The 27993-nt window shown below is 50.1% G+C and overlaps 2 protein-coding genes and 1 long non-coding RNA gene across 5 annotated transcripts in view; 1 reads left to right on the top strand and 2 right to left on the bottom strand.

Annotated features, from left to right (window-relative positions):
- The window catches only part of LOC141729642 (C-type lectin domain family 2 member B-like), a 164423-nt gene extending 147834 nt beyond the window's left edge, over positions 1-16589 (top strand). The window contains exons 5-6 of one of the 2 annotated variants that reach the window (XM_074544387.1): positions 15975-16075; positions 16166-16589. In XM_074544387.1, coding sequence (XP_074400488.1) covers positions 15975-16075; positions 16166-16280 — 216 coding nt within the window. In that variant the 3' untranslated portion in view covers positions 16281-16589. The remainder of the gene's footprint in view (positions 1-15974; positions 16076-16165) is intronic. The other variant, XM_074544389.1, reaches the window with a different exon arrangement.
- Positions 1-25823, bottom strand: part of LOC141729641 (uncharacterized) — a 61916-nt gene extending 36093 nt beyond the window's left edge. The window contains exons 1-6 of one of the 2 annotated variants that reach the window (XM_074544385.1): positions 25716-25823; positions 25045-25431; positions 24594-24689; positions 24319-24491; positions 24017-24117; positions 21469-23926 (exon numbers count right to left, since the gene is read on the bottom strand). In XM_074544385.1, coding sequence (XP_074400486.1) covers positions 23812-23926; positions 24017-24117; positions 24319-24491; positions 24594-24689; positions 25045-25363 — 804 coding nt within the window. In that variant the 5' untranslated portion in view covers positions 25364-25431; positions 25716-25823 and the 3' untranslated portion in view covers positions 21469-23811. Of the gene's footprint in view, positions 1-21468; positions 23927-24016; positions 24118-24318; positions 24492-24593; positions 24690-25044; positions 25432-25715 lie in introns of those variants that run through there. The other variant, XM_074544386.1, reaches the window with a different exon arrangement.
- On the bottom strand, positions 17305-20352 carry LOC141729646 (uncharacterized). The gene is made up of 3 exons (XR_012581049.1): positions 19806-20352; positions 18461-18586; positions 17305-18112 (listed from the first exon to the last, which is right to left on the bottom strand). It is a non-coding gene; the product is annotated as an uncharacterized LOC141729646 (long non-coding RNA).
- Positions 25824-27993: the final 2170 nt, after the last annotated feature.

The raw sequence follows: 27993 nt of genomic DNA, 5'->3' as shown, positions 1-27993 counted from the left end.
CCGGAGCCGGCACAGGGGCTGGGAGGGGTGGTGCAGCTGCGAACGAGTGGGAAGGGACGGGAATGGATGAGGTAATTTGTTCTCAGCTTTATACTTTCCCCGTTTTGCTTTTATTGCCTTTCAAAAATGTTATTTTCTTACAGCCTCCCCCCACCCCAGCATGTGATATTCTCTTTTTCTTCTGGATTAAACGGTTTTTACAAATAAATCCAGAGCTTAACTTAAATCTAAACTTCTGCTTGGATGCTTTGAAATGGTTGACAAACTAACTCACGACCTTCTCATATTGGTTTTCTCATCACCCTTTAATTTATCTTTTGGCAAATTATACATGTTTCAGGTACTTGTTTTTCTACTCTTAAAGTATCAGTGCACGCATAGTTCTTTTAAAAAATTGATCACACAAAGCCTGAGTATCCCACCGGGCTTTTTGATACATGTCCTCTGCTATTCCCTAGTAAGGGTTTTATTATCTGATTGTCTTCCATCAAGATGTTTCTATTTCCCCAATTTCTCTTGTTCGCCACCTATCTTGTTTTAATTCCCTTTTTTTTTTTTTTTTTTGTTTTTGCTTCTCTAAACTTTGGAATGTCCAATTTTTCTTCATTTGGAGTTAATATTAACTCTTTCAGCTCTATTTTCTGCTGCATCTCTAGCTTCTTGATCTGCCAATTATTTTTTCTTATTTCTGGGTTTTTACCTTTTGGTGTCCTTTAATATGTATTATTGCTATCACTCTTAGGTAATTTTAATACCTCTAAAACCTCAAAAATAAGTTTCTCATGTACTAAGTTTTTTCTTCTTTATTTAAGCAATCTCCCTTTTTAAATTTTTCTTAAGGTATGTGCTACTCTAAAGGCATACCTTCAATTAATATATAACTCCTTGCTTTTGTGTTAAATATTCTAATGCTCTTTTTAAGTATATAATTCACAAGTTTGCATGTTTTTTCTCATCTACTTCTGCATACCCTGTATTTTGCAGGGAGTTGTATTTCTGTTTGCTAACATAAATCCCAAAGTGCTATCTTGGTGTATTTCTGTTGGTAATTTTTTTTCTCCCACTTTTCTTTCCTTTATCCACCTTACTGGATTTTTGTCTCATTTTTAAATATTCTATCTATTCATCCCCCGCTTCCATTTTTCACTTTTTACTAACAACTTAAATACAACTTTTCTTTCAACTACTTACTCCCAAAAATCTTTTTTTCTCACACTGCTTTTCAATACAATCCACCTCCCTCCAAGGAGATATGGTAAGGCTTAAAATGCACAATCGACATTACCTATACTTTCATTCCTCTACATTCACTCACTTTTATTTCTCAGTCACTTTCACACATTCCTTCACACTCTCAAGACACAAAGTGGATCCTTATTGCTAGAAAATCACGGCTATTTGTGGTCCCCTCTTTCGCTTTGGGGTTTACCTCCAGGTCTCGGTGTCACCAGGCCCCCTAGAAGGGCCCTGACTCTGCTGCCTCTGGTGTCCGTTCCCCTGTGAGGCTGTCTGTGTGTCTGTCACACTCTTCAGCTACAGCCCCTCACATGCCCAGGGAACGCTAGCTTGGTTCTCAGGTCACTCACTCCTCTTCGAGCCAGAAGCCCCCACCTACTCGGGAGCTACAGCCTGGTGTGCAGGTCACTCACTCCTCTTTCCGCTGCCTCCCCCTTCCCACCTGCCCGGGAAACTGAGGCTGACTCTGTGTGTGTCTCACTCTCACACACCACAAAACAACAATAAGGTACCTTTTACTTTCACATCACCTATTACAAGTTTAGGTGTTAGTGGCCAGTCCTGGTGCTATTGGATATCCCTCAACCCAGCTGTGTTGTCCAACCCCAGACAACCTTGGGCAATTTTCCTCAATCCTGCTGTGTTGTCCAACCCCAGATGCTCTTGGGTAGTTTTCCCTCAATACAGCTGTGTTGTTCAATCCCAGATGCTCTTGGGCATTTTCTGTCCCTCAACCCAGCGGTGTGGTACAACTACAGATGCTCTTGGGCATTTAATTTGTTTTGCTGTGTTGTCCAACCCTGGATGTTCTTGGGCATTTTTTATCCCTCAATGTAGCTGTGTTGTTCAACCCTGGATCTTGTTGGGCAAATTTTTTTCCCTCAGTGTAGCTGTGTTGTCCAACCTCAGATGCTGTTAGGCAAAATTTTCATCCCCCAATCTAGCTGTGTTGTTCCACCCTGAGTGTTCTTGGGCATATCCTCACTCCGACAGAATTCTGCTCAACCCTGCTCTTGAATGCTCTTGGAATAGAAATCCCTCAACCCAGCAAGTTTTAGGGGCCCTTCCTATCCTGTTTCCTAGTGGATTGGGCTAGGAAACCTTGCTCCCTACCTCCGAGGGGTCCAACCCCTCCCAGTTACGCCGGGGGATTCTTTCACTCTCTTATCAATCGCTTCATCTCTTTACTGGCTGCTTTTCTCGCGAAAAGAAGAAAACGCAGCATGGGAGCCTCCAGCACTCACTTGGCAGGTCTGGGACAACCAGCCCGCCTCTCATTCACACACATTCATCCCCCCATACCTGCCCCCCGAGAAATACTTACCAATCCTGTTTCCTTCCCGGGTTCTTCGTGCCCACTACTAGTCTTAGAGGGCCAATTACCGCGGTTGTAGGGAGCCTTTTCCCTTCTCTTTGTTTTATTGTCTCCTTTTGTCCACAGATCGTAACCTGCATCTGTCGGTCACCCCAGGGGAGACAGAGTGAGGCTGCCAAAGAAGGCAGGACACGCCTTCCCCACGCTGACTCTCCTAAAGCACCGGCAGCGAGGTGTTACTAACCATCCTCTGCTACCGAATAGTGAAAAACGCCAATCACTTGTTTTTAAATTTTTGAAAGTGTAATAGTAATAAAATAGTTAAAAATAATAGTAACACAATTAGAGTAATACCAATTTGGACAAATTTAATAAAGACAAAATGAGACAATAATAACAAAGAGTTAGGGACGTCCGGGTACCTTTTTCTGGGCATCACGAGCCCGAAAAAGGACACCCATTAACAAAGGATTAACCCTTAAGAACAATAGCCTGTTGCATATTCATACACTTCATCCATGATGCATAAATTCCATTCAAACACAGGATTTTGTCTGGTCAGTGTCAGCTTCTTCCTTCTAATCCTAACCACACCTCCAAGGTAGGAAGAAGTTTGTTTCTTCTGATGAGAAGACAATAAATTCCCTTTCTGTGAAAGGTTTAGGTGTCATGTGGCTGCTATCTCACTGCAAGCCCTTCTTGTTAAACAAAGCATCTTACATAGCATAGTTTCCATTTTAACAATTTTATAGCCTACAACTATATTTAACACAGTACTTAAGAGAATTAATACAGCATTACTTTCGAACACAACACATGTAATATTCATTTTCATATTTGTGAAAAACCAATCATTAAATACATGCATTTTTCACAGTTTTTAAGTATTCTTAGAGATGCTACAGGTGAAAGAAGAGAACAGAAATAGGCTTGAGCACCACTGGCACAGTACGTGATAACTTTTTAACTCTGTGATTTGGGAGAAACACTCTTTTTTCCTTTCTTTGGATGAGATTTGCAAGGCCTGAGATCCTGGGCCAATGCTCCCTGCATTTTATTTATGTTTTTAAAATTAAAGAAGGGGCAGAGAAGATTGACAAGGAAGATACAACTCAGGAGCTCCCTGGGCAGCAGCCTCCAAACTCTTTGGGTGATGCCAAGAGCAGTAGGGTGTGAAGGCTGCTTTCCAGTGCCAGATTAATCCATAATAACCTGCTCACTGACATCAAAGTCACTGCTTAGAAGCCACTTGTTATTTCCCGAGGTGCAGGAGCTGGAGTGTTTGACAAAGCCTGGGCAGAATGATGAAGAATATTCCTGTCACATTTCTGCTTCTCTCCTTGTGCCAGCAAGAGGAACCCATCCTCGTTAAGGGTTTTGTTCCTGTGTGACAGTGTGTAGTTCAGAGCTAAAGCCGTGCCCAGGAGCGTTCATTATTTAATCTGCGCTGCCCCCTCAGCCGTGTGAGCTCTGAGCAGTGCGCTGGGAAGTGGGGCAGAGCCAATTTCGGGCACTCGGGCTCGGAGCTTGAAGGGTTTGGAGTCAAGAGCGGAGGCTGAGCTCCCTCTGTGGTCAGAGAGGGGAGACACCTTCCTGTGCAGGGAACGCTTTCCCAGCCGGGTTTGCTCTCCTGACAGCTCCAGTCTCGCCTCTTCAAGAGCAGAGCACGCTGTGCCCCCAGGGCTTTGCCGCTGGCAGCACTGGGAGAGATCCTGGGAACACTGGGAGGGAACTGGGAGCACGGGGAATGCCAGGAGGGAACTGGAAGGGAGAGTGTGAGCAGTGCGTGTGAGCAGGAAGGAGCACTGGCAGGGATATCAGGAGCCCTGGGAAGGAACAGCGCTCCCAGCTCCTGCCCAGTGCTCTCCCCATGCCTGCCGGGGCTTGCCAGGAAGAGGGAAACTGGCAGGGAACTGAGAGGGAACTGCTCAGCACTGTGCGAGGGGCAGCAGCCCCAGGGGTGAGCAGTGAGGAGGGGGAAGTGCCCCCAGTCCCTCCACACTGCCCCCCAAAATGAGGCATTAGAAGGAGAAAAGGGATTGAAATGGAGGGGGGAAAGCTTTTCTGTAATTGTGTTTGAACTGGGGAGGATCCCTATTCACCTGTGATTTGAAGGGTCTCAATTGAAGGAGAACACACCTTTTTCATCATTTTTGGGTGCCACCCTTGGTGGTACCAGCCTTGGTGGCACCTCCATTTACCATGATTTTCATGTTTAAATGGAAGGAGAAACCCTTTATAGTGCTGTTTGAATTGACGGAAAGAACCCCATTTTCCTCATCTTCAGGTTCAAACTGAGAACAAACACGGCTGTCCCTGGTCTGAAAGGGCTTCCCTTGAGAGGAACCTCTTGATGTGCCACTGTAAGAGTTCCATCGAGGGGGACCCTCCATTTGATGGGACCTTCACAGATGAAAAAGCTGTGCAAAAGCCAGCAGAATGTCTTTGTTGCGGGAAATTGCATTTCCCCTCATTTTAGGAGGCTAAACTGAGGCCAATCCCCTTCTGTGAGAATAACTGGGGCTGTGTCTGATTCCCACAGAGCAGGAGCGGCCTTGCCCTCAGCAGGTCACAGCCCTGTCCCATGAGGATGTGGCACAAAAGAGTCAGGAGAGACCACAGGACCTCAGCTCAGATGAGGCTTTTGACAGAGCCCAGAGATCTTATCCTGGAACTCTGAAAACGCAGGAAAATCATGAGACAGCCCTGGGTCAGGGCACAGCAACCCTGCTGGAACAAGAGAAGGGACTGAAGGCTGAGCAGGCAGTGCAGGGAATGGCTGCAGACAGCCTGTTCAAAGAGATGCACCTGCAGCTGCAGAACAAAACAGAGAGATCCCAAAGTGACACCATGTCTTGTAGATAGTCACACAAAGATATGTCAAAGTTCAGGAAAAGCCAGCTATAAATAAGGCAATGGTGTCTTATGAATAATGCCTGTTATAAAAATGAGTGAATTCAATGATGGAACCAATACATCAGCAGTGACTGTCTCAGGAATTGGAGACAATATTCTTCCAGCATTTCTGTATCCATTGCAATGAAACACTGAACAGCTTACAATGGATAACAGCCATAATGTAGAACAACCACCCACTCTCCTGTGTTATCTGTGGGAGATAAACCAGAAGAGATCACAATCAATGATCCTGTCAGGCAGTGCAGCACTGACACGTGTGCAATCTGTGAGAGGATCAAGGGCCCAACAAACTGTATCTTCTTCTATCCAAAGGCAGGTGTTTATCAGTGTGTCATCACAGCTGTTTCAGTGGGATCTGTCTTATCTCTAGAAGGAAATAACTCCCTCTTGCAATGTAAACCAACATATTTAAACAAAATTAACTTAGGACTTAAAATTAATTGCAGAGTAATTCAATGTCACATCAACAGAATTAGAGGTGCACTTAAGACAACTTAAAGTGCAATCTGTGAGAGGATCAAGGGCCCAACAAACTGTATCTTCTTCTATCCAAAGGCAGGTGTTTATCAGTGTGTCATCACAGCTGTTTCAGTGGGATCTGTCTTATCTCTAGAAGGAAATAACTCCCTCTTGCAATGTAAACCAACATATTTAAACAAAATTAACTTAGGACTTAAAATTAATTGCAGAGTAATTCAATGTCACATCAACAGAATTAGAGGTGCACTTAAGACAACTTAAAGATAACATCTTTAATACTGAATAAAAATTGATCTTTACAAAACTTGAATAGAACATGAAATGGCTTAAAGTGAAGAAGACTGAAACGATCTCGTCCAAACTCAGCAACACTCAAACCTGGCGGAAATCCACCTCAACATAAATAACTCTTAACAAAATTACCTCAATAGAACAATAAATGTAACATTACTCAGATCTGACTTTAGTTAATCTTAACAACACTAAAATCCTATTCAAATAATACATAACTGAACTTACAAACAATATCCTTAAAAGTTCTGGGTACTACAACATGTAACTTAGTCTGATGCTATTGATTCCAAAAGGCACTGAAAATATGAACCAGGCATGGCTGAAAGAGTGGCCTGATGGATTTACTGGAGGGATTAGAGAAGTATGACAAATACATTGACCCTATGTAATTTAACATTGAGAAAAACTCATGGTAGCCACAAATTTTAAGGAATCAGAAATCACTAAAAGCTTTCAAAGCACAATTCTATCGAAAGAAACAACAAAGTAGAATTTGGCAAAGTGTCCAAGAGATCGTTAGCTTCTCGCGATTGTAATTAGTGTAATAGCATGTGGTAAATGTTATCAGCATTTCTCCTAAAGAAATTAGATTGTGTTGTGCTGCACATTATAATAATGAAGCACTGCATGTACTACTTTGAATCTCTCCAGTAACAATTCTCAGAGAAATCAGAGCTCACGAAAAACACAAGACTAACTTCAAATAAGCGTTTCAGCCCATGTTCAAGGCATTCTAGCACACGTTCCGTGAGGCTTCAGTAGCCAGGGGCAGTCAGAGCCCTTCGGCAAATGCCGGGGGTTCGCCCCGCCGCAGGGTTGGGGAGCCACGGGGGGAGTGAGTTCGCCCGGGGCCAAGCGGAGCCGGCGGGCAAAGCCGAGCCCCGGGAGCGGGGAAAGCGCCGGCGGCAGCGAGGGAAAAGCCGAGCGGGGAAAGCTGAGCTGGGACCCGCCCGGGGCTCGGGGTGAGGCGGGGCAGCCCCGCGCCTGCCGCCACCGCAGGGGGTTTGCACTGCGCTCAGCCGGGCCAAAGGGACTCGGGTTCACATCCCGCAATCCGGGCTGGCAGCGACGGGAGGCGCCGGAACGGTGAAAGAACCGATCCCGGAGAAGGCAGCGGGAACCCCGGGGAGAGCGGCCGCACATCCCAACAGCGCTCCCGGGCAGCCCCTCCGAGACGCGCTAGATTCCGTTCCCGCCCGCTGAATAATCCAAAGGGCAAAATCCCTCCCACAGCGACATCAGCTTTAACAGAGCGGCTGCAGCGGCCGTGCCCGGTGGGTCTGGCCGGCACCGGAGCGGCGGTGGCGGAGCTCGGAGGCGGCTCCAGCCCAGGTGGGACCGCGGTCGGTGCTGCCCCAGCTCGGGGCTCGCTGCGGGTGGAGGGGGCCGCGCTGAGGGCCGGGGGTTTCTGGCGAGTTCCTGGTGCCGGCTTCCCCCGTGTGCCCCCTGCGCTGGGATCGCCGAGGGAGTGGCTGCCCTCGCTCACACAATCACAGAATCTCTGGGTTGGGTTGCAAGAGACCTCCAAGATCATCGACTTCAACCCAACCCCAACACCTCAACTAAACCCTGGCACCCAGTGCCACATCCAGACTTTTATTAAACACATTCAGGGATGGTGACTCCACCATCTCCCTGGTCAGACCATTCCAGTTCTTTATCACTCTTTATGTAAAAAACTTATTCCTAATATGCAACCTATATTTTTATTGGTGCAGGTTGAGGCTGTGTCCTCTGGTTCTGTCAGTGCTGCCTGGAGAAAGAACCCAACCCCAGCAGAGCACAGCCACCTTTCAGGAGCTGTACAGAGTGATGAGTCTCCTTTTCTCCAGGCTGAGCACCCCCAGCTCCCTCAGGGGTTCCTCACAGGGTTTGTGTTTCCAGACCCTCTCCAGCCTTGTTTCCTCCTCTGGACGCGCTCCAGCGTCTCAACGTCCTTCCCAAGCTGAGGGGCCAGAGCTGGACACAGCACTCCAGGTGTGGCCTCACCAGGGCCAGGCACAGGGGCACAATGACCCCCCTGCTGCTGCTGACCACACCATTCCCCATCCAGGCCAGGAGCCCTTGGCCTTCCTGGCCACCAGGACACACTGCTGGCTCATGTTCAGCCGGCTTTCACCAGCACCCCCAGGTCCCTTTCTGCCTGGGCACTGCCCAGCCACACCGTCCCCAGCCCAGAGCATGGCAGGGGTTATTGTGGCCAAAATGCAGCACTCAGCACTTGGGTTTATTAAACTTCATCTCCTTGGACTCTGCCCATCCATCCAACAGTTCCAGGTCTCTCTGCAGAGCTCTCCTACCTTCCCACAGAGGGACACAGCTCCCAGCTCAGAGTCCTCTGCAGATTCACTAATGAAAGCCTCAATGCCCTCATCCACGGGGTCAGTGCAAACCCTGAACAGAGCTGGCCCCAGCACAGAGCCCTGAGGGACAGCCCTGGTGCCTGGCCCCAGCTGGATGCAGCACCCTCAGCACCACTCTCTGGCCCATCCAGCCAGGGCTGAGCCCAGCACAGAGTGCTCCTGTCCCAGCCCTGGCTGCAGCTTTTCCAGGAGGGAGCTGTGGCAGACACTGCCAAAGGCCTTGCTGGAGCCCAGACAGACACACCCACAGCCTTTCCTGCACCCACCAGCAGGGTCACCTGCTCATGCAAGGAGACCAGCTTGGTCAAACACTCCAAGCCCTCCTAAACCCCTGCTGGCTGGCTCTGACACCGTGGCCATCCTGGAAGTGCTGCCTGCTGGAATCAATATGAACCAATATGAATGCCATGACCTTACTGGGCACTGAGGTCAGGCTAACTGGCCTGGAATTGCCAGGATCCTCCTTCCCACCCTTGTTGTGGATGGGTTTCACACTGGCCAGCTTCCAGCCATCTGGAACCTCCCCAGTGAGCCAGGGCTGTAGGTAAATGATGGAGAGCAGCTTCCCAAGCTCATCTGCCAGCTCCCTCATCCCCCTGGGGTGGATCCCCTCTGGGTCCACAGATTTATGAACATCCAAGCAGCTCAGCAGTTCTCTGACTGCCTCCTCCTGGATAACAGGGGGCCCATTCTGCTCCCTGGCACCATCCACCAGCCCAGGAGGACACTTGTCCTGAGGACAAGCTGTGTTCCCACTAAAGGCTGAGGCAAAGAAGGCATTGAGCACCTCTGCCTTCTCCTCATCTGCAGTTACTGAGTTCCCTCCCACATTCAAAAGAGAACAAAAGCTGGTCTTACCCTTCCTTTTACCATTAGTATATTTGTAAAAACCAGTTTTTATTATCCTTTACAGAAATTGTCAAATTAAGTTCAAACCGAGTTTTCGCCCCCCTAATTTTTTCCCCACATACCACAGGCACTGCCTTCAATACTTCCTGAGAAACCTGACCTTCCTTTTATTCCTAAATTCCTTCAAAATATTGCTGCCCATTCAGGCTGGATGTTTGCCTTGCTGACTCATCTTTGGGCACACAGGGAGAGTCTGTTCCTCTGCCCTCAACATCTCTGCGTTGAAGCATGACCACCGTACCTGGACTCCTTTGTTTTGCTGCTTCCCAAGGAATTTTCTGAATAAATCTCCTCAATAGGACAAAGTCTGCCCTCAGGAAGTCTAATGTTAAAATTTTATTCATGTTCCTCCTGATATCACCGAATATCAGAGCACTGAAATTTCATTATCACCATGCCCCAAGAGGCCTCCAAGCAGCACAGCTCCCACCAGCCCATCCCTCTTTACAAACCACAATTCTAACACAGCCCCTCCCCCGGAAGGGTCGCTCACCAGCTGTGACTCGTGAGCCCAGGCAACACCATAAATGCTCTCACTCTGCACCTGGCTCATTTCCGGGTGTTCCTGAGCCCCGGCAATATTCCCTAAGTGCCACTGCTTTCCACCTGGCCCATTCCCGGATGCTCCTGAGCCCTGGCAACACACCCAAAAATGGGGTGACTGTCAGTGGCTCCAGGAGTTCAGAGTGGGCAAAATGGGAGCGAGGAACAGGAGGCTGCTGGTGCCAGTGGGGGAAATGTCCTTGCTGGAGCTGGCAGGGAGAGGAGGAGGAGGGAGAAAGTGGTGCCAAGTAACAGGGCGAGAAAGAGGGACAAGGTGGTGGGGATGGCCATGGGGCAGGCGGACGTTTTGCTTTCCAGCTCTGTGTGAGGAAACCAAGAGCTGTCAAATCCCTGCAGGAAAAAAGGGAGAAATAGCAGACTTTTTAATAGGCAAAACAGGAGTATTGAACTCAAACTGACACCCTTTTAATAGTTCTGTCTGTAAAAAATTTTTACCCATTGCGCTAATATCTTTTCTGTCTTCTTTTTTAAGGGATATTGTTTAACTCTGACTGGTAATTTCCTTTATTGAAACTTAATTTGCACTGGGAGTGCATTCTTTGCTCTCCATGGTTTATTAGAAGTCCACACATTAGGAGACACCTGATCCATTATTTTCCTTTATTTCTAAAATAATCTCTATCTTTTGCATTTAACTACTACACAAACTTATAAATGCCCACTTGTTTTCCAAGTTTATATTTTGATAATTTGCAAAAATATGCTTTTTCAGATTGGCCGGTTGCTCCCCTTACCATAACATAATCATCTGTTATAGGCATTAAGGCTTTATGTAACACTGAGTAGGTTACCCCCATCTATACTAAAAATTCTAATTTTTGTAGTTTCCATTTTTCTCAAATAACCTTTTTCCTTGCTCCTCACAAATAATTGCTACTAAAATCCTTTTAACTCTCTGAGTCCCCTTTGTTTCTTTAAAATGACAAGGCGCCTGTCTTGGCCTTTGTCTGTCTATACCACAGCTTTTCACAATGAATACAGCAAAAACAAACCTGGGGTTCACAAGGGCAGCCCTTCAAACAACCTCTACCAAATTTGGTCTCTTCTGATTTTCGATTTTATTTATAGGACAAGTCAGTTACTTATTTTTATTTACTCCATCTAAACTGTGTTTCACAAAATATTACAGTCTTTTCTTAGTTTTTTCTGCACAATCTAATCTTCAAGTACTAAGTGTGACTTCAAGCACACTAACTTTAAATCTCTGGTTCAAAATCAACTTGATCAAAGTGTTGTTTCTACTGATACGGGGCACAGTCATTTTGCTGCCTTTCATAATAACAATTAAATTGTCTTGCACAAATTCCTAAAGATCAAATCGAAGCTACCAAGGCAGAGTCCCCTTTGATCTCTCTAGCCACTGTTAAAACAAATGAAAAGGCTGTCCCTGTTGCAGCAAAAATTCTGATATGCCCATAAACAAATGGGGGGAGAGGAAAATTCTTAGAATTCTTTTAACTTATTTTTAAATGTGTGTAAATCACTACACTGTAGGGTTTTTTTACATAAAATGCTGCACTTGTTGCAAACAGATTCTTAAAATCTCTTCAAACACAACCATACAGTCCCGAGAATCAACTTATCACAATGTGGGGAAAAACCACACAACTCTCTTGTACCTCAAATCTCAGGAATCAACTTATAACAAGCTGTCTCCACTACAGCTCTCACAGCCCACACACATGGGTTCAAGTAACAACGCTTCTAAAAGGGTTGCTTAACCTTTTAAACTCAGGCTCAAGCTTAATGTACAGCTTAACAAGACAGTTAACACAAAACAAAAATTACCAGTTTATTATAGTTATAATTTTTACACAATAACCAGCGAAATGTCACCCTACCAGATGAATCTAAAGTTGCAAGTTTGTAAACTCCACAAGGAGAGGGACCACAAAGGTATCACGTTACAGTGTTCGACCCTTGCTTCTCAGGTCCCACAGGAAAAGGACTGGTTAATACCTGAACACAAAGTGCTAAGAAAGACTGGTTATAATCCAGTATTAAGTGTCACAGGGAATACTGTTCCCTGCAAGTAGAAAGTTCACACACAAAAACTCTCCAGAAAAGGGGTATTTCTTTCCACACACATAATCTCACTGGGAAAAGGGGTATCTCTTTCTACATACAAACTCACTGGGAAAGAGGTATTTTTTCCACACACATAAAATCACTGGGAAAGGGGTTACCTCTTTCTACACATGCAAATTCACTGGGAAAGGGCATTTTTTTCCACACACACAAACTTAGTTATAACAACCTTAGATCAGATTTGCCTTTATGACTGATAGCCTCATATTGCTAGCAAACTGAGCCCTCTATGGCAAAACAAATGGCAAAATCACCTTCTGCCAGCAACAAAAGCCCAGGCTTGGTACAACAGTTCAACAACTCTTTCTGCTGGTAGCCAGATTTCAACTGCAACTTCTGCTGCAAGCACACTCCAGAGGCACAAGTCGTGCATGGGACATCTTCCACCACTTACCAAACAGCCTTTCCTGACCCATGTATGCTTTACAGGTCACTATTTTAAAGTGTTTAAATTTTTAAACCTAGTGTTTTGTCTGGAGTTTTAGTAGTCAGGGGTCCTTGTCTGCTGCTGGATGAACAGCCCGGGCAGTGGAGCCCACTCTTCCAGGAATATCCCCGAGGGGGTCCAGGTCCTGAGCTGGTGTCACAGCCAGGCAGAGTCTTACCCTGGCTGGCTCGCCAACTGAATCATTAAAACTGAAAATCACTGACAAAGACTCTCTCAGTAGTCCAAGTTAGAAAGTGGTATGTTTATTATGCTTGCAAGTGGCATGGGAGGGGTCGTTCCCAAAATGTGTGACTGCGTCGCACAAGGATTTTTGCCTTCTATTTATTTCCCAAAATAATACTTCTGCACAATCCCAGCAGCTCCCATCGCCACTGGGTATTAAAATAAGGCTATTAGTCCTTCACACGTGCACGATTCTTCTCTTGAATTGGGTCGGTGGTCTCGAATTGGGGCAGTGGTTCCGGAGATGAAGTCAGGAAGGTCTTTGTCAGGTCTCTGTGACCCTCTGGCACCATCCAAGGCCCCCTGCTTCATGATGGATTAACACAGAGCCCAGGTGCTGGGCATTGTTCTGCTGGTTTCAATATGTTCCTATAATGGTTCATTTGCGCCATTTCCTTCTACAAATAAACTCATAATATAACAAGTATCTTTAGCTTAAGCATCTAATATTCATTAACTTCCCGTTGGTGTATCTAACTTCAATAAGAATTGGTTCCAACCTTCAGCTAAAATCTTAAATTTTAAAAATCATAATTCAGCACGTGGTGGGCATCGCTGATCATTTGGATTCATTTGATCTTCCTGAAATGCAAAGGCGCCGCGGGGGGGGAGAGGTCGCGGCAGTCCCGAGCAACCTCGGTAATAAAAAAGGACCCAGGCCTGAGGTCCTGGAAAATAATCCCAGCCCTCAGGGGAGGCTGCTTCGGGGAGTCTCCATGGCCCGGGCGCCCCTCTCTCCCCGCGGTACGCAGACCGTCCCTCGCTGCTTCCCCACGGCACGCTGATTGCTGGAAGAGCATTATCACACCCACATCTGCTTTAAAATGCTACAGGACGGGACACGCCCAGCCTCTTAGTCCAGGACCCAAAAGGCGAGGCGCCGCACGGAGCCGGCGAGAGGATGGGGGAGCTCGGAGGCAGCTCCAGCCAGGTGGGACCGCGGTCGGTGCTGCCCCAGCTCGGGGCTCGCTGCGGGCGGAGGGGGCCGCGGTGAGGGCCGGGGGGTTCAGGCGAGTTCCTGGTGCCGGCTTCCCCCGTGTGCCCCCTGCGCTGGGATCGCAGCCGAGGGAGCGGCTGCCCGCGCTCTCCTCCTTGCCCGGATGGCCGGGATGGAGCCGGCTCCGCGGCAGCGATGGCTCATCCCGGCTGCTCTCGCTAGGACGGAGGCGGCTGCTCCGTGCCCGGGACTCTTCCCGGCCGTGCGGCACCGGGCTCGTAGCCTCTGCTCGGGCGGGAGGTGTCCGTGCCCGGCTCGGGGCTGGCACGGCATGAACTTGAACCCAGTGCCTCAGAGCCCAAAGCGCTGCAGGCGCCGAGTGCGGGCACCAAGCGGCGCATCCTGCCTGCTCCGGGGCCGAGGCTTCTCGGCGCTGCCCTGTGTGCCGGCAGCCGCTCCGTGTGCCCAGGCAGGGAGCCGCAGCGGCCGTGCCGGAGCTCGGTGTGCCCGGGCTCCGAGGCGCGGGGGCAGGGAATCATGGGGGGCACAACGGTGAGCAGCCCGGGGCTGCTGCTGCTGCTTCTTGCCCCTCGGCAGGCGGACTCCGAGCCGCAGCTGCCCCGGGCCAGCAGCAGCCGGCAGCTCGCAGGCGCTCTCAGCGCCCGGCCCGGCACGGAGCTGGGCTGCGGCGGCTGCAGAGCCACAGGGGCCGCGGCTGCGGCCACCGCAGAGCTGCCGGAGGCTGCGCTTGTCTCCGCACCTGCTGCCGCACCTCTGGGCAGCGGCGACAGCGCAGCCACAGCTGCCACCGCCCTCCTGAGCCCCCGCACGGCCGGCACCGGCAGCGACCTCTCATCGTGTCCCTTTCAGGGTGCCATCAGCGCGGCTGGAAAGCTGTTCCCCAGGCCGAGCTCCCAAAGGATCTGCCGGTACTCCTGATGTCTGGAGAGCAAGGTGCTGTTTGTTCTGGGCAGAGAGATGCCGGCTGTGAGCAGGAGAAGAGTGAATTCTGCTCCATGAGCGGAGCTGAGAATGACCCCCGGCATCTCCAGGAGGGACCAGCAGCCGCGGTTCCACACTTGGCTGGGGCCCAAGAAGCCTCTTGGCATAAGCATGGGGATGCCACTTGTGAGCATGCAGTGAGTGCAGCTGTGGAGAATGGATTCTGCACCAAAAATGGGAGTGTGACAGAGCCCCTGGCTCCCCAGGCCACATCAGCAACCAACAATGAACACAAAAGGAACCTCAGAAGATTCCTGGGTGAGTGCAGGGCCACCCCTGTGGCCTAAAGGCTGGGGACAGTGTCCCCTCCCAAGGCCAGGGCTGGCAGGTCTGTGGCTGTTTCCCACTGTCTGGAAGAGGCCTCGTGCTCTGCTGGGCCCCATCCGTGGCTGGAAGCAAGAGCCCCAGCTGCCCCCAAGGCTGTGCAGTTCTCCTGCTGCAGCCTGTGCCCACAGCTGTGTCCCTGCCTGTGGCCAGGCTCTTGGCTCTCTGGCTGCCAGCTGAGGGAGGCCCACACTGCCTCAGGGCTCCCTGCTCTGCTCCCTGGCCATGGGCTGAGCAGATTGCAGGGCCGGCTCTGCTTCTGGCAGCCAGCAGCTCTTTCCTGCTCCAGGTGAACGGTTCAGGTGCCATCCCGTGGGCACGGCAGTGCTGATTCTGCTGCTCCTGGTGCTGGTGCTGGCTTTGGGGGCGGCCGCGGCTGTGCTGACAGGTAAGGGAGGGGCAGCAGCCTGGGCCCAGCCCCTCGGGGCAGAGCGGGCTCCCTGCTCCCTGCGCAGGGGAATGCTCAGAGCTTCTCCTCTTCCCCCTGCAGCACCACAGCTTCCAGTCACCCCTGCGACTCCACAGTGTGTTCTGGGCTGTCCGCATGGCTGGGTTGGGTACAAGGGTGTCTGCTATTACTTCTCAAGGCACTACAGCACGTGGGAGCAAGGTCAGGAACGGTGCTCCGAGCTCAATGCCTCCCTGGCCATTGCCAAGGATGAGGAGGTCATGGTGAGTGAGGGGCTGCGGGCGGTGTGGGCTGGCTGAGGGCAGCCTGGGGGCGCTCCTGGGCCGGGCTCGGTGCTCGTAGGGCCGGGGCTGCAGCCCTGGGTCGGGGCCTTGCAGGGAAGGAGCCCCGGTGTGCGGGGGCAGCCCCGGGCACGTGTCCCCCCCGAGGGGCCGGGGCAGCTCCCACTCCTCTCTCCTGGGCAGGATTTGCTCTTCCGCCTCCGCGGGAAGTTTGATTACTGGCTCGGGCTGCGCAGACGGGGCGAGCGCCTGCACTGGGGGGACGGCAGCAGCTACAGCTCCCGGTGAGTGCCGGGGAGCCGGGGAGGGTCTGGGGGCACAGGGGCACAAGGGCTTCCCCTGGCAGCCAGCGCTGCCTCTGCTCCTCCCGGCAGGGTTCCTGTCTTTGACAATTCTGACTGCGTGTACCTGGCTGGTGAGAGATTCAGGAGTGGGAACTGCTCACATCCGCGGCCGTATCTCTGCAGCAAGGCCCAAGCTCCCCTGTAACAGGGGCTGCACAAAGGACCTTCTCCACGCTGGGCAGCGCCAGCTTCACCTCTGAGCCCAGCACAGCGCTGTCCTTCCTCAGCTGCACCCTGTGCCTTGCACTTCCTCTCAGGGTCACCTCAGTGCCTCTTCATCCCCAGTCAGTGCTGGGCTGGGGCTGCAAAGGAGAAGTCTCTGCAATCCATCCTGCCACCGATGCTGCCTGCATGGGAGTGCACTGCCCTCATGACACAACAAGCTCCAATGGAAAATCCAAATCTTCCTGGCCTCTTGGGAATCATCACAAAGTGGCCAGAACGTGGCACTTGTCAACTGTCTTTGGAAGAGGAGGAAAAACCGATGACATGTGCTGAGCTGGAATCCCACTTTTGGCATCAGGCACCTGACTGTGGAGAATAGTCTGTTGCCTCTTTATCTGTCTGTCTGCTGTTCAGGATCTGACTGTCCTCCTGTGGGAGGAATCCCAGGCTGGAGCAGGACAAGGATTTGTCTCCCTGAGGGAGAAGCAGTGACATGATGTGACTGTAACCCCCCCATCCTTCTGTGCCGCTGTGTGGGGAGGAGGGAGTGGGGAACTGGGGACAAAGTGAAGCCCAGGAAGGAGAGAACAGTATGGAGAAGGTGCATTTTTAGGATTTAGGGAACATTTGATTCCCTTGCTCTGATTTGTTTGATTATAAATTCAATGAAATTTAATTTCCCCACTCCGGGCCTCTTCTGCCCATGATGGGTGAGAGATCTCTGGCTGCCTCTCTTGAGAGCCCCGAGCCTTTCCTGCTGTGTTCTGTTGCCTGCCCAGGGGCAGGAGCAGAGGCTCAGAGCACTTTTGCTGGCCCCGGGCACCTGGCCTGGCCCAGCCCAGCCCAAGAATCCCTGCCAGCATTCCCTGCACCATTGCCCGGCCCCACGGCGGCTGCGGCTCCGCGGGCAGGCGGCTCCAGGAGTTCAGAGCGGGCAAAATGGGAGCGAGGGACAGGAGGCAGCTGGTGCCAGTGGGTGAAATGGCATTGCTGGAGCTGGCAGGGAGAGGAGGAGGAGGGAGAAAGTGTTGCAAAGTAACGGGGGGAGAAAGAGGGACAAGGTGGTGGGGATGGCCATGGGGCAGGCGGACATTTCCCTTTCCACTTCTGTGGGAGGAAAGGAAGGACTGTCAAATCCATGCAGGAAAAGAGGGGAGAAGTAGCAGGTGTTGGAAATCTCTGACAATTGGGATTCATTTGGTCTGCCTGAACTGCAAAAGCCAACAGTCTCTGAGCACCACCAGCGTGGTGATGTGCCTTGCCCTGCCCCTGCCCTGGCTGCAGCAGCCGCCTGTTGGGACGGGCCCTGTTCTCTAAAAGAGCTGCACCCAGGGACCATTGGGGCAGTGTTGGTTAAGGAGTGAGGAATGGGAAAGGGTGGGAACAGTGAAGGGATTAAAATAGAATGGTGTAAGAGAAAGTGATAACAGAACTGCACCAGGAATGGCCACAGACCGCTGTCACTAACAGAGCTGCACTGAGGGACGGCCACACGTTTCCGTTCCCACACGGAAATGCTGGGACTTGCCTTCTCCTTAATAACCATCAGTGGCATTTCCAAGGCCAGCAGGTACACTCAGAGATGTCCAGAATCATCATTACAGTCGGAAAATGGGGTTGGCATCAGCTGTGACAAACATCAGGAAGAGCACAGCAGCAGAAATAGGGATTTCCCAGCTGCCTCCCAGGGAGAACAGTATCAGCACAGGGACAGAAAATGCTGATAGAACATCCTTTCCCACTGCTCCCTGTGCTCAGCTGGAGGTAGCATCCTTTAGCTTGTGCTCTTCAGTGGTTTTACCCATGGAAATACTGCAGAGGGACGCAGAAGATTTACTAGCATATTAAAAAGAAGCTGAAAACCCAGGAAGGATGACATTTGGGATAGGGACACAAGCAAATTCACACATCATATGACAGTTAAATATGGCTGCTGTGAGTATGCAGCATGGAGGACAGCTAGATGAAACTACAATATATTCCAAAACTGTTTGGTCTTATAACTGCAGGTAAGGTTAATAATCCTCACCAATTAAAAAAAAGGAAATCTGCTCAGAACTAATTTGGATCACCATCCCTGCAGCCATTGGCTATCACGACTCCTTTTCCCCACCAAGCTACAGAGGCATTCCTGGAAATCTCTCCTTTTCTGTTTTCTACCTGTAACAGTGCCCAAGTGAGCTGTGTGATCTCTCTGAATGAACTGAGCTTTCCCTTCACAGCAGCTCTGCTCTTCACTTCCCAGCTTCGTGCCCTTGGCAATTTCCATCTGGCAGCGTTGGCCTGCTGAAGGAGAGGCTCTGTTCCAAACATGCCCACTTTGCAGCAGTGCCCCACAATGGGATGTTCTCCTGCCTGGACTAATCCCTTTGCTTCTCAGCTCCAGCTGCAGTCCACAAACCTGGCACTTGTTCAGGAGCCTTTGCCATGGCACAGCCCCACCCAGCTGATTCCCAGCCTGGCAGCACAGTGGGCACACATTCCCAGCCCTGGCCGTTGTTTCCATCCCGCTGCAAGGAGCCCAGTTGTTCCCCAGTGTTCCTGAAGGAATCCAGGCCCAGGTGTCTGTGGGTTTGCAGGGGCTCTCTTGGGGGTACCTGGGGGTGTCTGTGGGATTGGGGAGGGGGACCTGAGCTCTGGGGGTGTCTCTGGGACTCCTGCTCTTTTCCCCTCATATTTCCCATCCTTTTTCCTCTCAGGCTTCACATCCTTTTCTCCTCACCTTTCTAGAGCTTTCCTGCTTCCTAAATGCCACCTTTTCACCATTATGCCATCTCCATTTTTTCACTCTGCCCCTCTTTTCCTGCTGCTCTTTTCCCCCCATTTTGCTGCCTTTTTTCCTGGTTTTTTCTGCCCATTCCCCCCCTGTTTTTTGCTGTGTTTTTTCCCAATTTTTGCCTCTTTTTTCCCCTCCATTTTTTCCTTCTGTCCTTTTTTTGCCACCTGTTTTTGAGACCTTCTTTTCCACCCCTTTTCTACCAACATTTTTTCCACCTTTTTTTTTTTTTGCTGCCCTTTTTTTGTCTCTTTTTTTTTCCAGCCTTTTCTGGCCCCTCCATATAAATCCCTCAATGGAATCAGTGGAGGTTTCTACCAATTTCAACCCTAAAAATAAGACACAAGAGAGATTCCTTGCCAATTTAAAGATGATGAAAATTGAAGGTTTTATCTCATTTCAAACATATAAAATCCCATCATAAAAGGTGTTCCCTGCTATATTTCAGCAAGAACATAGGGATTCCCCATCCATTCATAGCCCTGAAATAATGGCCAAGGCAGGGTTTCTTTCCATTGATACCCTCAATATTGCAGGTGAATGGGGATTCCCCCAGTTGAAACACAGACAATAAGGGAAAATTAACCAGTTCAACAACTCCAGAATACACTTGGACAGAAATCCATTGAAAGGGGACTACACACCACTTGTCTGCCCTAATTAATTCCATCGGGCTTCCTTCACTAAAAACACTCTCAGAATTAAAAGAGGAGATGCCTGGTGTGTTACCTCAAAGCAGAGGAAGAGGCAGCATGGAAATGCTTCTTCTGCCATGGCAAACTCTCCTGGGAGCACTCCCAGAGCCTTGCAGGGCTCCACTGGGAAGCTGCTGAACAAATGGAAAGGGTTGGGATGAGCAGAGCCCCAGAGAAATCCCAGCCCCACTGATGGAACAGTCAGATTATCCAAGCAGCAACAGCAGCTGGAGTGTTTGCAAAAGAGCAGCTTTGTTCTGAGCCTCAGCTTAGGAGTTCTCCTCATGCACTAAGGGAGTCCCTCCATCGATTTGGGCCTTTTCTATAGCACAGGCCACACAGCAGTTCAATGTGATCATGTCCTTCAACTCAATTATGTTTTAAAGTATCTAAACTTGATCTAGCTACTCATCAGTGGAGAATTTTATGTATTTTCAGTGTAAATTACCTTTCCTGGTCAAACACCAACCCTTCCCAAGGTTCAAGTACCTCTGTTTTCCACCACTAACTGCTCAATACTCTTGTCTCAATTAAAAACCTCTGTTAAACCCATTTTTCCACCACAGATTTGTCTGAGTCTCTCTCACCTCTCAGCAGTCCAAATTCCTTGAAATTTAGCAGAACCTTCTTCACACTTCCCAGCTCTTGCTGTCCATCTCTAATCCCTGTCCAATCTGCCAGTGCTCTCCCTGAACTGCTGGCAAATTAAATTACACAACATCAGTGCAGGATAACTCATTAATTGCTGAATGAAAAAGAAATAAAGAGAAATTAAGAAGCTGATTTGGACCCAGCAGGACTCCTTTGCTGGTATCTGTGTATCAAGAATTTTTATGTATTTTATTAGAAACTCATCTTGTTGAAACTGAAATTCTCATATCTAAAATAGATTTTTCATTCCACATGAAAGCAACATGCTGCATGCCTTCCAGCCACATTTTCACTGAAAAAAACCCCAAACTGCTCAGCCTGGGCCCACATCATGCCAGCAGTAGCTGTATATCAACATTCAGCAAGAATGGAATTCATTCAGAAAATGAACAATTACAAAAATACTTTCACTCCAAGAACTGATACTGCACTGAGGAAGTTATGCATTGTCGCAGTTGAGGCGGTCACGACATAAAGCAGAGACCACAAGCAGTCTCAGTTGGTAACACTTGGCAACAGTTTATTAATGAAAATGGCTGATCTTTTATACACTTTCCAGTTGTTTACCCTTCTTCTACCTTAGCTATTGGCCACAATAATTCAGTACCATGCCATTGGTGAAAAGTTACTCTGACCCCACCTAACTTTCTAAAAACGCTTCATCCAGCTGCAGAATGCTCTTATCTTCCTTCTCTCGATCTCCTTGGTCACAGCCTTGGAGAAAGCTCCTTATCAGCTTCTTCTTACTTCTTGCTCCTTCAGCTAACAGGCCTGCTGCTAGCCCCTTCCACACATTTCCCTGTTTTTAGTAGTAGGGCAAGCAGCTGCAGCTTCACTTGTGAGTTCCTGTAGTAATTTTCTCCCATAGGAAGCTGAGCCAGGACTCAGAAACACTTTGTGTCCTTCTCTTGGAACCTAATGTGGGTAATGGACAGTGGTGATTTTCAGCTGGCATGAGCATTTGGTGTCTGAATTCCTGTCTTTCAAGTCTCAGGAGTGTACTTTGTTGGCTGCACAATTGTTTGTTTTCTCCTGTAATTTAACCCTTTTTCCCCTTAAATCTGCTCATGCAATTGGATAAAGCTTTCTCTTTGTACTCCCTGCAGGCAAGTTCTGTTGGAGCAGCCCCACGTGAGAGTGCTGGCCATGATTGTTGAGCTGAGGCTGCTGAGCTGGCAGCCCTGGATGTGGACATGAAGGCCAAAGGTTTGAATTTAGAGCATTCTGTTCATTATGTGTCACTTCAGCAGAGTGAATTTACCTGCAAAAGCTTCTGTTTGCACACTGTCTTGGGTGGAAATGAGATTTTCTCAGTGCTAGAACAATTTCAGAAAACTGAAAAAGGATGTTGAATGCATGACTCAAATGATGTTTTCTTTTATTACAAAACCTTTCCTCCATTTTTTCATTCAGTGATCCAATTTGCCACATTTCTAAAATGTCCTTTTACCCATTGCTGAATGGGTTCAATAACTGGGGAGCAGTTCTTGTAGTGAAAATGCTGCTGCCTTGAGGGGCAGGTAGGGAAATACCACATTGCAGGAAGAGTAATTGAATCAAATGTGCAAATATTGGCCAGAAGTATTTTTAAATTTTATTTCAATAAAAACAAAAATACAACTTGATTACTGAATTTTTTTGAAGGTATGCATAACTTGCTCAATTCTTGGAGTAAAAATATTTTTGTAAATGTTCATTTTCTGAATGAATTCCATTCTTGCTGAATGTTGATATACAGCTACTGCTGGCATGATGTGGGCCCAGGCTGAGCAGTTTGGGGGTTTTTTCAGTGAAAATGTGGCTGGAAGGCATGCAGCATGTTGCTTTCATGTGGAATGAAAAAACTATTTTTAAATATGACAACTTTAGTTTCAACAAGATAGATTTGAAACTAAATACATAGAAATTCTTGATATACAAACACCAACAGTGCAGCCCTGCTGGGTCCAAATCATCTTCTTAATTTCTCTTTATTTCTTTTTCATTCAGCAATTAATGAGTTGTCCTGCACTGATGTTGTGTAATTCTCTTTGTCAGCAGTTCAGGGAGAGCACTGGCAGGTTGGACAGGGATTAGAGATGGACAGCAAGAGCTGGGAAGTGTGAAGAAGGTTCTGCTAAATTTCAAGGAATTTGGACTGCTGAGAGGTGAGAGAGACTCAGACAAATCAGTGGTGGGAAAATGGGGTTAACGGAGGGTTTTTAATTGAGACAAGGCTAATGAGCAGTTAGTGGTGGAAAACAGAGGTACTTGAACCTTGGGAAGGGTTGGTGTTTGACCAGGAAAGGTAATTTACACTGAAAATACATAAAATTCTCCACTGATGAGTAGCTAGATCAAGTTTAGATACCTTAAAACATAATTGAGTTGAAGGACATGATCACATTGAACTGCTGTGTGGCCTGTGCTATAGAAAAGGTCCAAATCGATGGAGGGACTCCCTTAGTGCATGAGGAGAACTCCTAAGCTGAGGCTCAGAACAAAGCTGCTCTTTTGCAAACACTCCAGCTGCTGTTGCTGCTTGGATAATCTGACTTTTCCATCAGTGGGGCTGGGATTTCTCTGGGGCTCTGCTCATACCAATTCTTTCCATTTGTTCAGCAGCTTCCCAGTGGAGCCCTGCAAGGCTCTGGGAGTGCTCCCAGGAGAGTTTGCCATGGCAGAAGAAGCATTTCCATGCTGCCTCTTCCACTGCTTTGAGGTAACACACCAGGCATCTCCTCTTTTAATTCTGAGAGTGTTTTTAGTGAAGGAAGCCCGATGGAATTAATTAGGGCAGGCAAGAGGTGTGTGGTTCCCTTTCAACGGATTTCTGTCCAAGGGTATTCTGGAGTTGTTTAACTGGTTATTTTTCTTTATTGTCTGTGTTTCAACTGGGGGAATCCCCATTCACCTGCAATATTGAGGGTATCAATGGAAAGAAACCCTGCCTTGGCCATTATTTCAGGGCTATGAATGGATGGGGAATCCCTATGTTCTTGCTGAAATATAGCAGGGAACACCCTTTATGATGGGATTTTATAGGTTTGAAATGAGAGCAAACCTTCAATTTTCATCATCTTTAAATTGACAGGGTATCTCTATTGTGCCTGGTTTTTTAGTGTTGAAATTGGTAGAAACTCCCACTGATTCCATTGAGGAATTTATATTAAGGGACCAAAAAGGCTGGAAAAAAAGAGGCACAAAAGGGTAGCAAAAAAAAGAGGTGGAAAAAAAGTTGATAGAAAAGGGGTGGAAAAAAAGGTCTCAAAAACAGGTGGCAAATAAAGGGCAGAAGAAAAAAATTGAGGGGAAAAAAGGGGCGCAGCTGAAGAAGGACAGAGCTGTGCTGGGCTCAGAGGTGAAGCTGGCACTGCCCAGCGTGGAGAAGGTCCTTTGTGCAGCCCCTGTTACAGGGGAGCTTGGGCCTTGCTGCAGACATACGGCCGCTCACTGGAGCAGTTCCCGCTCCTGAATCTCCTGTCAGCCAGGTACACACACTCGGAATTGTCGAGGACAGGAAACCTGCAGGGAGGAGCAGAGGCAGCGCTGGCTGCCAGGGGAAGCCCTTGTGCCCCTGTGCCCCCAGACCCTCCCCGGCTCCCCGGCACTCACCGGGAGCTGTAGCTGCTGCCGTCCCCCCAGTGCAGGCGCTCGCCCCGTCTGCGCAGCCCGAGCCAGTAATCAAACTTCCCGCGGAGGCGGAAGAGCAAATCCTGCCCAGGAGAGAGGAGTGGGAGCTGCCCCGGCCGCTCGGGGGGACACCGTGCCCGGGGCTGCCCCCGCATGCCGGGGCTCCTTCCCTGCAAGGCCCCGGCCCAGGGCTGCAGCCCCGCCCCTACGAGCACCGAGCCCGGCCCAGGAGCGCCCCCAGGCTGCCCTCAGCCAGCCCACACCGCCCGCAGCCCCTCACTCACCATGGCCTCCTCATCCTTGGCAATGGCCAGGGAGGCATTGAGCTTGGAGCACCGTTCCTGACCCTGCTCCCACGTGCTGAAATCCCGTGAGAAGTAGTAGCAGACCCCGTTGAACCCGACCCAGCCAGTGGAACAGCACTGCAGACTCGCAGGTGTGACTGGAAGCTGTTGTGCTGCAGGGAGAAGAGGAGAAGCTCTGAGGATCCCCCTGTGCAGGGAGCAGGGAGCCCGCTCTGCCCCGAGGGGCTGGGCCCAGGCTGCTGCCCCTCCCTTACCTGCCGGCACAGCCAAGGCCACCCCTAAAACCAGCGCCAGCAGCAAGAGCAGCATCAGCAGATCCATGAGCACGCGATGGCACCTGAACCGTTCACCTGGAGCAGGAAAGAGCTGCTGGCTGCCAGAAGCAGAGCCGGCCCTGCAATCTGCTCAGCCCATGGCCAGGGAGCAGAGCAGGGAGCCCTGAGGCAGTGTGGCCCTCCCTCCGCTGGCAGCCAGAGAGCCAAGAGCCTGGCCACAGGCAGGGACACAGCTGTGGGCACAGGCTGCAGCAGGAGAACTGCACAGCCTTGGGGGCAGCTGGGGCTCTTGATTCCAGCCACAGATGGGCCCCAGCAGAGCACGAGGCCTCTTCCAGCCATCGGGAAACAGCCACACACGTGCCAGCCCTGGCCTTGGGAGGGGACACTGTCCCCAACCTTGTGGGCACAGGGGTGGCCCTGTACTCACCCAGGAATTTTCTGATGTTCCTTCTGTGTTCATTGCCCGTTGCTGTAGTGCCCCGGGGAGCCAGGGGCTCCCTCACACTCGCATCCCTGGTGCAGAATCCATTCTCCACATCTACACTCACTGCACGCTCACAAGTGGCATCCCCCTGTTTATGCCAAGAGGCTTCTTGAGCCCCAGGCAAGGGTGGAACCGCTGCTGCTGGTCCCTCCTGGAGATGCCGGGGCTCTTTGTCCGCTCCAGGAATGGAGTAGAATTCACTCTTCTGCTCACAGCCGCCATCTGTCTCTCCGGAAGAAACAGCACCTTGCTCCTGGCACATCTGGAATGGTGACAGGTCCTTTGGGAGCTCGGCCTGGGGAACAGCTTTCCAGCCGCGCTGATGGCACCCTGAAAGGGACACGATGAGAGGTCACTGCTGGTGCCGGCCATGCTGAGACCCCAATGCTCAGTAGGGCGGCGGCAGCTCTTGGGCGCTCCGCGGCAGCGGCTCCATCCCGGCCATCCGGGCACTGAGGAGAGCGCGGGCAGCCGCTCCCTCGGCTGCGATCCCAGCGCAGGGGGCACACGGGGGAAGCCGGCACCAGGAACTCGCCTGAACCCCCCGGCCCTCACCGCGGCCCCCTCCGCCCGCAGCGAGCCCCGAGCTGGGGCTGCGCCGACCGCGGTCCCACCTGGGCTGGAGCCGCCTCCGGGCTCCGCCGCCGCTCCGCTCCCGTCCCGGGCACACTCCGCGGGCACGGCCGCTGCTGCAGTTTAAAACCGATATTCGTGTGGGAGGGACTTTGGTCGTTTTGATCAATCAGCGTGCGGGGCAAGTAGCGAGGAACGGGGAGGAGGGGAGGAGGGCATGGGTCAGGTCAGCTCCGATCCCTTTCCCGTAAAAGCTGTGGTTTAAAAGAACCTCAGCACCATGGGGAGGCGCCTCTGGGGCTCTCAACTGTGAATTCTCGCAGGGATTATTCGGGTGTGCTGGGCCAAGTCAGGTGCCCTGTGCCAGCAAAAGCGCTCTGTGCCTCTGCTCCTGTCCCTGGGCAGGCAACAGAACACAGCAGGAAAGGCTCGGGGGTTGGGAAAAGGCCAGGCAGAGATCTCTCACCGGTGACCAGAATAAGGGACACGACTGGGGGGAATTCTTTCAATTTATTATGGCACAAATCATGGCAAGAGAACGAGTGGTGAAGCAGCAGGGCTCAGCCTCGGAACCAGGACTGTGCCCTCGGCCCCCGGCAGCCGCAGCAGGGGGATAAAGGATCCCCGGGCCGAGCAGCGGCTCTGCCCCAGCACGGGGATGTGTCCGGAGCCCCCGCTCCGGGCCGGGCTCGCAGGGCCGAGCGCGGAGCAGGCGCTGAGCTGCTCCTGGAGCTTCCAGCGCTGCTGGATCCGGCGGGCACGGCACAGGCAGTGCCGGGGGCATCGCTCGGTGCCTGGCAGCGTTTGCCGTCCCCAGGGAGAGACTGAGCCCTGCCCGCAGCGCCAGCTCATCCTCACCCTTCTATTGCAATTGCTCCATGGTTAAATCTAGGGCAAACTCCCTCTTGCCGCCAGTTCAAAGCCTTGAGTCAAGGGGAGAACGGAGGTTCCTTCTCTGTTTAGATCCCTAAATGATTGCGAAAAATACGGTTTCTTTTCTTAGTAAAATTTAAAAATTTAACAAGTGACAATAAGAGACAAATATAGTGAAGGGGAAATTACGGTCAGGTTCGCCTTGGCACTCAGCCAGGTGCACACGCTCCTTTTGGAAACACTTTTAAAATACTGTTTCTTTGCATCATCTGTTCTAGATTTAGACTTAAAAAAAACTAGTTTACATGTTTTTAAAAGTGTTTAGCTTGGGTCTTCTTTGGGTCTGCCTTTTTAGAGCATGTATATTTGTTGGTTGTGCTTTTAGTCTATTCTTATCTTTATTCTTTAGTTATTGGGCTTTTTACAGAATATGAGTGCCGATAGTTGGAATATTAGTAGCAGGTCTTCATCATGCGTTGTTTGGACATTATCCCAACCAAGCAGGCATTTTAACACAAGCATATTTGTATCAGCTACGTTTAAGTTTAAGTTAACAACAGAAATTAAAATAATATTTCTATAACAAACTTATTTTAACACTACGCTTATAAAATCCATTTTCATATTTGCAAAAAGCTAGTACTGTAATGTATATCTATGACATAGTGCATAAGGAGGATCCCTCCTAAACTGAATCCAGAAAAACCGAATCAAGGAGGATTCTCCTCAATTTAGCCTCCTAAAATGTGTGGAAATACAGTTTCCCTCTTCAATTTTCCTCCACAAAGACCATTCTGGGGGCTTTTGCACATCTTTTTCATCTGTGAAGGTCCCTTGAAATGGTGGCTCCCCCTCGATGGAGCTCTTACAGTGGCACATCAAGAGGTTCCTCTCAAGGGAAGCCCTTTCAAACCAGGGACAGCCGTCTTTGCTCTCAGTTTGAACCTGAAAATGATGAAAATGTCGAGGTGCTTTACCTCACTTCAAAATGCACCATAAAAATTTTCTCCTTCCATTTCAACATGAAAATCGTGGAAAACAGTGATTACCTGCCAAGAGAGGCACCCAAAATGATGACAAAGCCGTGTTTTCCTTCAATTGAGACCCTTCAGATCGCAAGTGAATGGGGATCCTCCCCAGTTCAAACACAATTACAGAAAAGCTTTCTCCCCTCCATTTCCATCCCATTTTTGGGGGCACTGGGGAGGGACTGGGGGCACTTCCCCCTCCTCACTGCTCACCCCTGGGGCTGCTGCCCCTTGCACAGTGCTGAGCAGTTCCCTCCCAGTTCCCTGCCAGTTTCCCTCTTCCTGGCAAGCCCCGGCAGGGATGGGGAGAGCACTGGGCAGGAGCTGGGAGCGCTGTTCCTTCCCAGGGCTCCTGATATCCCTGCCAGTGCTCCTTCCTGCTCACTCCCGCTGCTCCCACTCTCCCTCCCAGCTCCCT

Source organism: Zonotrichia albicollis, chromosome 7 (assembly GCF_047830755.1).
Source record: "Zonotrichia albicollis isolate bZonAlb1 chromosome 7, bZonAlb1.hap1, whole genome shotgun sequence".
Taxonomy (NCBI): Eukaryota; Metazoa; Chordata; class Aves; order Passeriformes; family Passerellidae; genus Zonotrichia; species Zonotrichia albicollis.
Note: the sequence above shows the minus strand (reverse complement) of the source record. Positions and strands in the feature narration are given on the sequence as shown.